Source organism: Sceloporus occidentalis, unplaced genomic scaffold, assembly GCF_023333645.1.
Source record: "Sceloporus occidentalis isolate IW3139 unplaced genomic scaffold, rSceOcc1.0.p SCAF_4, whole genome shotgun sequence".
NCBI classification, from domain to species: Eukaryota; Metazoa; Chordata; class Lepidosauria; order Squamata; family Phrynosomatidae; genus Sceloporus; species Sceloporus occidentalis.
In genome coordinates this window covers 123,498,719-123,512,239 of record NW_028316984.1, presented here as the reverse complement: position 1 = coordinate 123,512,239, position 13,521 = coordinate 123,498,719, and the positions used below count along the sequence as shown (strand labels likewise).

Below are 13,521 nucleotides of genomic sequence, written 5' to 3'. Positions count from 1 at the left end.
CGCCACAATAAACTACAATTCCCAGGATTCCCTAGCACTGATCCAGGGCAGTTAAAGCGGCCTCAAACTGGATTGTTTCTGCAGTGTGTTTTGGACCTTGGTGAATTTTAAGTAGTTTGGACTGGAAGGCATCTTAAGAGGATTTGGTTTCAGGCATACTAATACACCTGCTTTATTAAGAACTGCTTGTACTTTTTTCTCAGTTAATTATTTGTGTGCAAATTACTGCTATATTTATATCCACATTGTTCTGTCGTATTTGTTAATTTATTTGTTAGATTAATTTCCTGTTATTTCTACATTTAGTTCCTTATTCAACCATTCTGTGTATCTCATACTTTCCCATTTATATTTTGCTCTCATGTCTTTCTTGTATTTTCCATTTACCTATCAGTTATTGCTGAAATGTGCACAGTTTCATCATTTGATATTAAGTAAATCTTTCAAATCAATGTCATTAATTTAACCTGACTTTTATGTTTTCTGGCAACCATGCCTAATAAGATAATTGAAGCCAATTCAATAAATCAGAAAACAGTTTAGCTTACCACAAATGAAAAATACAGGATTCTTGAGTAAGAAAGAGCAACACAGGCCACAGAAAACTATTTGTTCTTTTCCTGCCACTGGCTTTGATTAACAAAGAGCTTTCTTCTACACCTCGAACAGTAAGAACCACAAGCAAGGATATTGCTCACTTAAATCCAGTGTTGGCTGTTCCTTAACAAATTAACCTATAATTTGTTTTCTTCTAAAAGTACATGTTTGCTTATCCTATGGAACTATCTGTCTTGCAAATTGGATGATGACAAAAGTAACACAAGCCCACCTAGCTTGTTATCAGTTGTACTGCCTTTAGATTAATGATCCTCATATGGAGAAACAAGGATGCCTTGAAAATGTAAGAACTAATGGTTGCTAGGTTCCATGTTCAAACTGCTCTGATACAAAAGTATCTTATGAGGAAGGGAGCTGAAGTCTTTATAGTAGCAAAACAAGGTATCGATTCATATTCTGAGGAATAGGAACAGAAAACAATATAGGCTTCAACTAACAAATGGATGGAAAGTATATAATTCTACCTTCATTCTCCTGCCCTCAAATCAGAAAGGAAAGCACTTCTGCTCATGCGCATCAAGGCATGTGATTTTTACCTCTTCCATCCAATCTACTTAAAACCCCAGCACCATCATGCCACGGCTGTTACTGGGGTTGGTGCATATAAAACCTTCCCAACAGAATGGGACCAAAGGCTGCGCTAGTTAGGGAAGACGGAGCAACCAATTTTTGCCAGACTTACATGATCTGAAACTCTTTCCAGTGAATATGGCCAAGCCATTGTTGGATGCACTCTTTTCACATGTCAGGATCAAAAGAGCAGAATATTTTCATCGTGGAAACATAAGAAACTAGGATTAGGAAGGGTACTATACATGGTTATTATTATTTTATTAAAATGTCAGTTACGACATACAACTGGTCCTCCGTATACACAGATTTAACCATCCATGACTTGAAAATTTTTTTAAAAAAATCTAAAAAGCAAACCTTGATTTTGCCACTTTAAATAAGGGACATGGAATAGAGGGCATGCTGATAAAATTTGCAGATGACACCAACCAAATTAGGAGGGGTATATAATAACCCATAGAAGAGGATCAAAATTCAAAATGACTTTAAAAGATTAGAAAGCTGGGCCAAAACTAACAAAATGAATTTCAACAGTGAGAAATGTAGGATACTACACTTGGGTAGTAAAAATTGAATTCATAGATACAGGATGAGTGACACCTGGCTTGATGATGGTACATGCAAAAGGGATCTAGGAATCTTAATGGACAACAAGCTGGACATGAGCCAGCAATGTGATGTGGCAACTAAGAAAGCCAATGCAACTCTAGGCTGAATCAATAGGAATATATTGTCTAGATTGGGGGAATAGTACCACTCTATTGTGCTTTGGTCAGACCTCACCTGGAATATGTGTCCAGTTCTGAGCACAATTCAAGAGGGATGTGGACAAGCATGTGTATTCAGAGAAGAGCGATCAAAACAGTGAAAGTTCTAGAAACCATGCCCTATGAGGAGTGGCTTAGGGAACTGGGTTTGTTTAGCCCGGAGAAGAGAATGTTAAGGAGTGATAGCCATGTTTAAATATTTGATAGCCAGGTTTAAATATTTGAAGGCATGTCATACTGAATATGGAGCAAGCTTGTTTTCTGCTGCTCCAGAGACCAAGACACAGAACAATTGATTGAAGTTACAGGAAAAGATTCTACCTAAATATTAGAAAAAAATCCTGATGGCAAGAGCTATTTGATAGTGGAACATGCTGCATTGGAGAATGGTAGTCTCCTTCTATGGAGGTTTTTGAAGCGGCTGGGTGGCCATCTGTCAGGAGTGCTGTGTGTATTCCTTCAAAGCAGGGAGTTGGATTGGATGGTCCTTGTGGCCTCTTCCAAGTCCGTGATTCTACAACACCATTTTATTATGCCTTTAGGAGTTGAGCATCCATGGATTTTGGTATCCACAGAATGTTCTGAAATCAAACCCCAGCTGATACCAAGGGCCTACTATATATGGTATCTCAAATGCAAATGCATTTGTTTAAAGTTCACTACATAAAATGCAGTACACATAAACAAGCATGTTATATTTTAATATTTATCAGCAGTGCAGTATGAATCTGCCCATGTTTTGAGATCTCCAAGGGAGGCCCTTCTCTCTGATAGGAACACAGGAGAGGACCTTCTCAGTGGCTGCCCCCAGTCCCTGGAATTTCCTTCCCAGAGAGGTTTAAATGGCACCCTCTGCACTCCCCAAACAAGTGAAAACCTTTCTGTTTTGACAAGGCTTCTGAGGACTGATTGTTTAGGTGGGATGGGCCTTGTACAATGTGTTAGATTGTTTTGTTACTTTGTTGTATGTTTTTTTTAAAAAAAAACAGTTCATGTTTTCAACAAGTTTAAAATGTTTTTTAACTTTTGAATTTGGTGAATGTTTAACTATGTTAAAAAAAATCTAGTTATAAACTGTGTTGAGTCCAGGACTGGAGAAAGGTTGGATATAAATATAATAATAATAATAATAATAATAATAATAATAATAGTATCGACATATGGTAATTTTTCAGTGTTTTTTTTTTAAACAATCCATTTAAAAAACTGCTTTTCTCCTTCAACCAATTTTATTTTGTATCAATTTTCTTCTCACTGGAACATTGGTAAAGAATGCATGAAGCAGTCCAGTTAAGAGCCCATTTTATTTAAAGTATGAAGTTTGCTATGTATGTAACAGTATAACACATATTGGCAATTTCTCCTGAATAAATATAATTTCTGAATTGAAATCAAATTGAACCATGATGCTAGTTTTTCAGATATTTTTTTTAAATTGCAGAATATTAATTTCAATCTGCCAACAGAGAAAGAATAGCTCTGCACACCCTCATCGGCCAAAAGTCTGCAGACCTCCCCCCACCCATGATGTTGTATGATTTCTGGGGAACATTTGTGTCCTATGCTAAGGCAATGCCTATATTTTCTTTATGGTTCACCTTTGCATTTTAAGCTGCTTAAAAACTCTTCCTAAATTACTCCAGTGAAACTCAGAAATTCTTTGCTCTTCTGTAATTTTTTTAGATGAGGAATGCGCAGCATGCACCTCCAAGACTGTTTTGCATTGCCAACTGCCTTGCAAAAAGCTTTAAAACAAAGGCTTTGTCTGATACCAGCTATTGCTCAGTACACATTGGTATGAAATTAGAACCAGATCCATCAAAGCTGCCCACTTTCTATAGAAAGGTTTTGGTTTTCTCAGAGCAAAACATCTTGTGCAGACAAATAGGCTTGGTCTACATGGGGTCATGGAGAGGAACTGTGAGGGTAGATAAGAATACCTGCTGCGCTTAAGGACATTCACAACCTGAAAAGGGATCATCCTCTACAGATGCCCATAAAACATATACAGATTAAATCTCCTTTATCCAAAATTCTGACATCTGAAACAGTACAAAATCCAAAATGGTCTACATGGGTGGCTGAGATAGTGACACCTTTGCTTTCTGATGGTTCAGTGTACACAAACATTATTAAAAATATTACATATAAAATTATCCCCAGGTTATGTATACAGTGCGCCTGCGTTTTACATATGCTAAAAGCTGCGCCGGAATAGCCCCTTGCGAGCCCTGGAAGAATGGGGCACGTGCCCGCACGGTTGCACGCCACAGGTGCAAGCCCTATTACTTCTAATGGGGCTCCAGCACACACAGAGGGATCCAGAATGGATCCCCGCATAAGGGAAAGGCACACTGTATTAATTGTATATGAAACATAAATTTTATGTTTAGACTTGGGTCCCATCTCGAAGATATCTCATTATGTATATGCCACAATCCAAAATCCAAAACACTTCTGGTTCCAAACATTTCTGATAAGTCAAACTCAACCCGTATATAAAACTACAATATAGCACTAGTTATCAAGTACATACGTGGTTGATTGGTAACATTTAAAATACAGTTATCTACATGGCATATTCTATATCCAATGGCAATGTCTTAAATTTCTCAGTCAGAAGAAAAATGTTAAGTGTATTTCATAATGCTGAGTCTGCTTATTGTATATACATTTGTCTTGAAAATGTGCATGTTTTGATCTGTGAATGCTCATTCTAAGTTTATTAGCTGCAATCCAATCTTAAGCATTTGTATTTAGAGATCTCACTGATTCCATGTAAATATTACTTCAATCCATAGTTAGGAATGCAGTACATTTATGTTTTAGAAAATCTAAGGTTGCTCAAATGCAGGAGTAACAAACACACTGGATTGTGTTGGCCTAATAAACTGCGATGGGCATGCCAAAATGTAGTCTGGATAGGCTTCAGATATGCTGGTAGACCCATGGTGTCAACTTCATCCTGTTAAATTTTACCTCTTCTAAATGAACTGATGCTAATGCAAGAAAACTTAGATAAAAGTAAATGTTAACATTTGTGTGCTCTTAGACACTGTTTAGTGTGAAGAAATGAGTAGCTATGCATCACGCTTAGATATGCATGGTACCTGCATGGTTTTGACAGGCCAGTCAAACGTCTAAATTTCCCTGTTCCCAGACTGGTACAGAAAGTTTCTGCAGAACAAATTTTTTATGTATCCAGACTGACAGATATGTAAGCACCCATATCTTACATGATTGACTGGCTGTGAGGCCAAACAACTGTCTCAGAATAGGGCTGTGACAGGCTGAAGCTTGGTTAAGATTATGTGGTTAGAATCAAATGGCTCCTGTGCACAGTAAAACAGAGAGACTGGGATTGCTCCTCACCAGAAAAACCTAAAATATGGTGGAATCCATCTACAAGGCAAAAGAAATATACTGAACAGAATTATTTTAAACTCAATAAATTGTATTTTTCTTTACAGCCATGAACTTTTTCTTGGAGGGGGTGGTGGATTTTCCAAGTGATTATACTATTTTAAATACCCCAGGAGCAACTGCTTAGGGATGTCAGCTACCAGCCTCCCCACAAAGAACAATACAAAACACACACACACAAAACAATTTTTTCTCTATTCCACTTTAAATTAGAAGACAAACTATTGGGTCTAAGAAGAGATCAGGTCTGAGATCTCTCTGGAAGCCAAGAAGATTAGACTGAGACTGTCATAATTTGGCCACATCAGGAGAAGACATGACTAGTTAGAAAAGACCATACTAGGGAACATGGAGGGAAGGAGAAAGAGAGGAAGACCACACATTAGATGAATAGACTCTATTAAGGAGGTCATGGGTATGAATCTGCAAGAACTAAGGAGCTTATCCCATGGCTTACTAAATCGATTTACCTCTATCCGGCTTAAAGTTTAATACAGGTGACATCTTAATGTTATCAGAAGGTTTTGGCCGCCCGAATACAGCCCAGGTCCATCCCTGATTCCAGGAGCACTCCAACAGCCATTTTCTTAAGCTGGAAAACTCCCGGACCTGAAAAAGCCATGAGAAGTACTCCTGGAAGCAGAATGGACCAGGGTTGCATTTGGGCGGCAAATTCAGCAGTAAAAAGCTTCTGATAACATCAGGATGCTGCCTGAATTAAGTGTTAAGCTGGATAGAGATAAATCGAGTTAGTATGCCATGGGATAAGCTCCTAAGAAAAATAGTGGAAGATAGGAGATGTCTTGGAGATGTCTCATCCACAAGGTCGCCATGAGTCAAGATCGACGTGTGAATTAGAAGACCCTAAATAGGTATAACACACCACTTTGGGTGTGATTTGCAGTGCAATCCTAGTTCTATGCTTACTCAGAAATAAGTGCCATTAAGTGCCATGGGTTTTACAGAACTGCACTCTCAGATTTTCTTTCTACAACCACTTTATACAGGATGACTTTTTGAGAGGCCACATAATCTGTGGCCTGTTACAGACAGTCAAAATAAAGCTGCTTTGAGTCACAGCGGAGGTATGGTATTTCAATGATACATGCTTCCTAAGAGTCAAGAAGTCGCACCAAAGCCACGCTCCAGCCCTAAGGACTGGAGCGTGGCTTTGGTGTGGCTTCTGGAGTCTTAGGACGCATGCATCATTGAAACACCATACCTCCACTGTGACTCGAAGCAGCTTTATTTTGGCTGTCTGTAACAGGCCTGAATTTGCCTTTGGTAATGTGTACACAGAAAGAGGCATACATGTTTATTCATCACACATCATAAATTATATTTACTACAATTTGCTGTATTTTTCTATACAGGAGCAACTGTTATGTCAAAAATTGGTTTATTCTGTACAAAGATATATTAGCATTTAGCTAATTTTAAGCACTCAGTTATAATCTGTGACAGACGACATATAAAACATTATGTTATATATGCCAATTAACACTAGGAGAACTGTACTGCCATTTTAAAAAAAAAGACTTCTCTTTCCATCTGGTAATGTCTGGCAATATTTTGGACTCAAAAGATTATCTGTTGAATGTATATATGTAAGGTCTGGCTTATATAGCTTCTGCAATAAAATAATTGGTGAAGTGTAGTTTTAAAAGGCCAAATCTTATTCTATTCCCAGCCCATTCTGATTTGAATTCACTCTGCGAAAGAGCAGAAAAGGCAATCCAAGCCAGGATATATGGATGGAACTAGATTTAGGCATGTGCAACAGAACTGGTAGATATGGGGCTTCCTCTCCACCTTCACTGAGCCAGACACTACCTGAAAGTGCTATAGAATCAGGGACCCTAGTAAACAGGGTAGCATAAGGTACAGAAGTTGATCCAGGACAGGTCTATTCAGGTGAGCATACTGGGGTTTGGAGGGGCTGCAATGGGGAGTCCCCTTGAACAAGCCCTACACAACTAAATCTATATTTATCCAATCAGAGATTTCTTTAGAAAGGCACCAGTGTCTGTAAAAGTGTGCGTTATTAAGATGATATTACATACATTAGGATTATACTTAATATAATTTGCATTTGACACACAGACTGTCTGCCAAAGAAATTGATAAAGCCCTAATATTGGCAAGGCCACAGTCAAAAGGTCAGGGCAGTAAGGATAATGAAATCAGAGGTAAACAAGTATAACAAAACAGTATTAATTTTAACATGTTTTGTTTGTTTTTAATAATGTGTGTATTTCAAGTCAGCAATGAAGTCATTAAATTGTTATGAAATATTTATCTAACTTTCCTTCACTTTATAATTTAGTCCTGGCCCAGTGTAAAGTTTACTTTTCATAACTATTTAACATAATTAAACAACTATGGTATGCAAAGAACTAAAAAAGATTCCTTGCAAGGTTCTCAGATTCTCATAGTTGAACGTTTGTTCTAATTGGAACAATACTTTCTCTTTTAAACAGCAAAAACTGACACAGACTAATAGTGTATTGACTTCTAAGGCTAGCTAGACCTAGAAGTCATTTTGCCTTTCCTCTGAAGAAAAGTTTAGCCCTGAAGAAAAGGATGATTTGTTCCCTTTTAAAACTTTTTATGGAGACATATCCATGAAGTCTTATCCAGTATACCCACATGTGGAACAGCCACACTATATATTTCAGCATATTATGCAAATGCTCTTAAACAATAATAAAAATTCAATGTGTTTAACCATTTTTCAGCATATAATAGTCAAGAAGTGATAATCGCTAGAAGTCTTTCAAGTTAATTCAAATAAATAAGTTGTTTAATTGTCCATGTAACATGTTATTTTTCTTGTTTCTTATCTCCTTTTGTAGTTCAGTTTTCATAGTTTGCCAACCAAAGAGCTGAATCTTGACTATTTTAACTCAAGGCAAGACTGGCTGGATTTTCCAAGTTAGCCTTCAGTCTTTCCAGAAATCTGGAAGCTAGTTCATCATCCACTACTCGGCCATCACTTGACAAGGTAATTGTCATAAGCTGTTGTTGGTGAAGCTTCTCATTTCCTTCTTCATCCACCACAAGTGCAAGTTCTGGACGAGCTCCTCCCACAGCTAAGATACAGGCTTGAGGAGGATTAATGACAGCAATGAAGCTACTGATGCCAAACATGCCGAGGTTTGAAATGCTGGTGTGGGGAGGGGGAAAGGGGGGAAAAAGACAGGGAAGGTTAAGTGTGAATAAGGTACTCCAAAAGGGCTAATGCAGATGTAAGAATGCAAAAGAGTCATGCTGTATTTGTCCAATGGTGTTTCTAGTTCAGCATTCTGTTCACACATTGGTCAATGAACTGCTTATGGGAAGTCTACAAGCAGTTCAATAAAATGTAATAAAAACTAGTACACTTGTCCCTCCACATTTGTGGCTTTGGCTTTTGCAGATTTGATTATTCATGGATTTTATCAGTATGTTCTCTCTAGGAATATCTGGGTCCTCCTGTGCAACTCAACTTTAAACAAAAGTCGCACTAAAAGACCTAGACTAGAGATTCCTAGAGAGAACACTCCACTAGGCATTTGTAGCTCCTCCAGCACAATTCTGTGGTCAATGTCTGGCAGATGTTGACCAGAGTTGCATTGGAGGACCTAAAGATTCCTAGAGAGGTATTCTCTCAGGTAAAAACACGGTGTTTTTGTTATTTGTGGTTTTTCCACATTCATGGGGGTCCTGTGCACCTAACTCTAGTGAATATGGAGGGATGAGTGTATAACTAATGCTTGTATTCAAAAGTTAGTGTAACATATTACTATCAGGCAAGATGTATCAGCGTACTTTAGTACCCACCAACAGCAAAACTGGGACCTTCTTCTTCTCCTATTCCAGTGGTAGCTCTTCATAGTGGCAAAACAACCTAATCCAAAGGGTTGCTCCACACCCCCCATGGGGTGAAGGACAAGTAAATCTAGTGTAAGTATCGGCATCAACTTCATGTGTTTTTCCTCCCAGGGGTGAAGGTTACAGTAAAGCTAAAGGAGTCCAATTGGCTCTTTTAAAATTGTATCAAATAACATAGTCATTGCCCACACAAGCTCTTCTGCATTCTGAAATACCATGGATACAGAGGGGAGAAAACAAATGACTAATCTCTGACTTGACTTTGAACCCATTCATTTCTATAAACTGCTGTGAATGAATATGATTTAAGACTAGAATATAATTAGGCTCTAATATTGCTCATTTGCATTTTGTGAAATAAACCTCCCATGCTTATAAGAGTCTATTGCCACACTGTATAATGAACCATGGATAAACTGATCAGAAGGAATTATGGGGACAGAAAGCAATCCTTGCTCCATTACAGTACAATCTGCACTTTGACAATGTGAAAAAAGGAGAAAAATGTTTCTATATAAGCAGAGATGAAAAAGGCCTAAAAAACTGCAATGAAGATTTGCCTTTTGTACTAGTTTTGTAAAGTTTATGTACAGCCAATATTTCAACCACCTCAAACATTTTACAAACATGCTTGACAGAAAAATAGAAGACAGGAGGAAATAAGCAGTGTTTCCCGTGAAGGCCCATATATATGGAAGACTTTATTTCCAGCTTCATAATGCTCCTGCTAACTCAGAAGAACTGACTTCCTCCAAGTCTGTTCTTACAGAATGCCAGAAGGCAACAAAAGCAATGTAATAGCAACTCACAAAATATTGCCTTCTGTCTTACTGGGAAGTTGCCACATGCACATCGTTCAAACAGATTAGAATGCCCATTCTACCTAAAAATCAGTGATGGATAGAAACATACTGCCTTTTTATTGCTTTGGCCACAGTATAAGATAAGCATAAAGAGTATGCTCTGTAAACATAGTCAAAAATGTCTTTATTTTGATTCTAGCTAGTTTTCAAATTGCCCCTTATATGTGAGAGTGGCCTCTTCTTACAGTAATTCTTATGTAAGGCTGCACACTTGAAATGGCACTGCTAGGAAAAAATAAAATATCAAGCCCATTTGTTCTTATGTAGACTATTCACAAGAGGATGCAAACTATATTCACAATTATTTTCATCCTTTAAGGAAAAGGATGTTTTCATATACCTCTTCAAAAAAAATGACTGTCAACCACAGAGAGGTTTTATACATCTATGCAAGAATGAAAAGCACTCTTTTTGTCCACAATGGCAATAGCAAAGAACCATTTAACCCCCTCCCCCCCCAAACACATTTAACTCAAAGTTTTTACTTTTAAAATTTTGGGAAACGTTTTGGAAAACAGTCCTAAAATGTAAAAACATGCCTGGGAAATGTGCTAAAAATCTCTTGAGATGTGAACACTGAGGCCATACAATGATCTGTACTGGCACTAGTGCTTTGTATTGATACCTGTATATAATCTGGAGTTGGGGTGAAGCAGATGACATAAAATTATTTAGGATAGTGAGGAAAAAAACCCAAAAGATCTCATCAAACAGAGAATGGGCAGCAAAATGGTAAATGATAGTCAATGTAAGCAAGAATCTGTAAGTAAGCAGAATGAATCTGTCTTCCTTTCAACTCTTATATAGCTCTTCTGAATGTGAAGAGATCTTGTATCACCGTTGAGACTTACTGAAAGAAATAAATTGGCAGCATGAGCTTTCTCGTATGCATTTAGTGAAGTGGAAAGTCAGGGACAGACCTATAAATGGCATTAGTGTGTGAGAATGTCAATTCAAATTCAAAATCTTTTGTGTATGGAAATGAAGTGACAAGTCCAGTTTTAACAACAGACATTGGTGGACAAAGGCAGTGGAAGCTGTAGCCTGTAAGTGAGGAAAATAAATGAGCATTGGAAACAGAGAGTGATGCGATGAACAGGTCAAGGGCATCCTCATGATGATGAGGGTTAGATAGTGTTGAAATGTGTGAAGCGTGCCAGGAAACCGTCTATGTGCCTTCTAAGGAAGTAGATCTAAGCCTACGAAACCTCATGCTGCCAATTTCTTTTTTTCAGTTGTTCTCAAAGGTGCTACAAGATCTCTTCACATATTGATTTTACAGACTAACATGGCTTTATCTTTGAATAGTTCTTCAGTGTATTGTTTCCATCGGCTTCTTATTCCCCTGCTGATCGTAGAACATCCCCTTTCTTGTTTTGAATTTCTCTTTAATTCCTTGGATCTTCTGATAATTCTCTTGTTCTTCTTTTTGTTGTCATCTTGTTTCTCTGCACTGATTATTATAGCAGTACTGTGTACAAGTTCTGAACAGCTGCGTTTATAGTTCTGATTCTATTTCTCTTCTGTTTTACTTTCGAGTCTGTCTTTAACTGCTTGAAGATTTTCATTTGTCATCCTATGAGGTTTCTCTTTCTTTTTGACTGCAAACAGTGTCTTTTTTCATTTTTATCTGATAATGTCCCTGGCTTCAGTACACAGTTCTTCTGGTGTCTAGTCAATTAGGCTTGCTAGTGCAAACCTATTTTTACATTATCTTTAAATTCTACATGGATGTTCTTCAGGTTGTACTTTGGCACAATTACAAGAAACAATTATGGCTGCCAAATGGTGTGGCATTAAAATAGAATTAGATAAATTCATGGAAAATGTGCCATCAAAGGCAACTTTTCAGAGGAGAGTGTGTCACTCTAGTATAAGACTCTGTATGCTCTTTGTATCAGTTGCTAAGGAGTGTGAGATGGAAAGTACAGCTGCACTCATGTCCTGCTGGTCACTGTATGAACAGAATACTGGACTACATGGGCCTTTTGTCTGATTGGACATAGGGTCTTGTTATGGTTTCTTCCTAACTATCAGGTTGGATTAAAATATGACATGAACCCAATATTTTATTATAGCAAGGTAATATAGCAATGGTCCTACAAGGATGACTGACAAAACAGCCAAATGTGATCATCAGCAGTATGGTCAACAGACATGATTAAATCAGAAAGAGGACCTCATAAATGCAAATAGTAAATAAAAGATCTGCACAGCCATGTAATTTTAGCACTGAACCCACTATGTATATGCTGTCAATGTGTTTTGGAAAAATATTCCATTTTTTCTCTGGAGCAACTTGAAGGAAAACCTTTTCTTCTGATGTGCAGTACAAGGGACAGTAAAAATAGTTCAATGGCCTTTGTGACAGTGAAGTAGTCATCTTTGCTCCCACTGCCTGCTCTGAACAATTTCGGGGGGGGGGGGGGGGGTTAAAGAAAGCTATAGCAAAACTTTAATCAGATAAATGCGCAAGGTGCTTGAACAAATTAAGAAACACATAATTCAGCCTACTTGCAGATGAGCATGAACAGTGAAATAAAAATCAGCATTCCAGTCTAAACTCATCTCTCTGTATTCACGGCTTTGGCACTTGTGGTTTTGATCATTTGCGAGGCCAAGGCCTCCACGTGCACGTGCACACGCACTGCCCTTCCTCTCCATCCCTTCCCTGCCACTATGTAACTAGCCCAGCTGAGCCAGTTACAGGGTGACAGTGAGAGGAAAGAGAGTTCTTTGCCATAGTCTTTCATAACCACACAACTGCAGCCCACAACTTTGTGAGGTTTTCCTTCTCTGATGATCTTTCTTTCTTTTTCTTTCTCCCAAGACTTTCCAGGGCGACAGGGGCCAGAGGAAGGGAGCATCCCCCTCCCCCGAGCCCCTGCCACCTTGGAAGGGCTTCAGGGGGGCTTATACCAAGGCTTTCCAGGGCAGCAGGATCCAGAGGAAGAGAGAATTCCACTCTCCTGAGCCCCTGTCCCCTTGGAAGGGCTTAAGGGAGGCTTCTCCCAAGGCTTTCCAGGATAGCAGGGTCTGGAGAAATAAAGGACTCCCTTTCCCTGAGCCCCTGCCATTTTGGAAGGGCTTGGGGCAGGCTTCTCCCAAGGCTTTACAGGATGGCAGAGGCCAGAGGAAGAAAGAGCGAGTCCCTCCTTCTGATGCTTCAGACAGCTGAGACAAGCTCTCTGAAGCATTGGGAGGGAGGTGGGAGAATGTCACACATGCTTCTCTTTCCATTCCTTGATGCCTCAGAGAGCTTGCCTGGGGCGAGGAGGAGGGGCAAGAGCAGAGCATGAGAATGCCTTAGCTCAAGCAAGTTCTCAGAGGCATCGGAGGAGGGAAGAGAGGCAAGCACATACACTCCTCTCTAACCCCTCCTTGTCACTCTGAAATGGGGGAGG

General features: G+C 38.8%; 1 protein-coding gene across 4 annotated transcripts in view; it reads right to left on the bottom strand.

Annotated features, from left to right (window-relative positions):
- Positions 1 to 13,521, bottom strand: part of LOC149314584 (pyruvate dehydrogenase protein X component, mitochondrial-like) — a 158,043-nt gene that overhangs the window by 86,204 nt on the left and 58,318 nt on the right. For 2 of the 4 annotated variants that reach the window (XM_089521426.1, XM_089521427.1), the window contains exon 11: positions 6,764 to 8,547. The exons of the other annotated variants lie outside the window; for them this stretch is intronic. In XM_089521426.1, coding sequence (XP_089377552.1) covers positions 8,283 to 8,547 — 265 coding nt within the window. In that variant the 3' untranslated portion in view covers positions 6,764 to 8,282. Of the gene's footprint in view, positions 1 to 6,763; positions 8,548 to 13,521 lie in introns of those variants that run through there. 4 annotated transcript variants of the gene reach the window in all.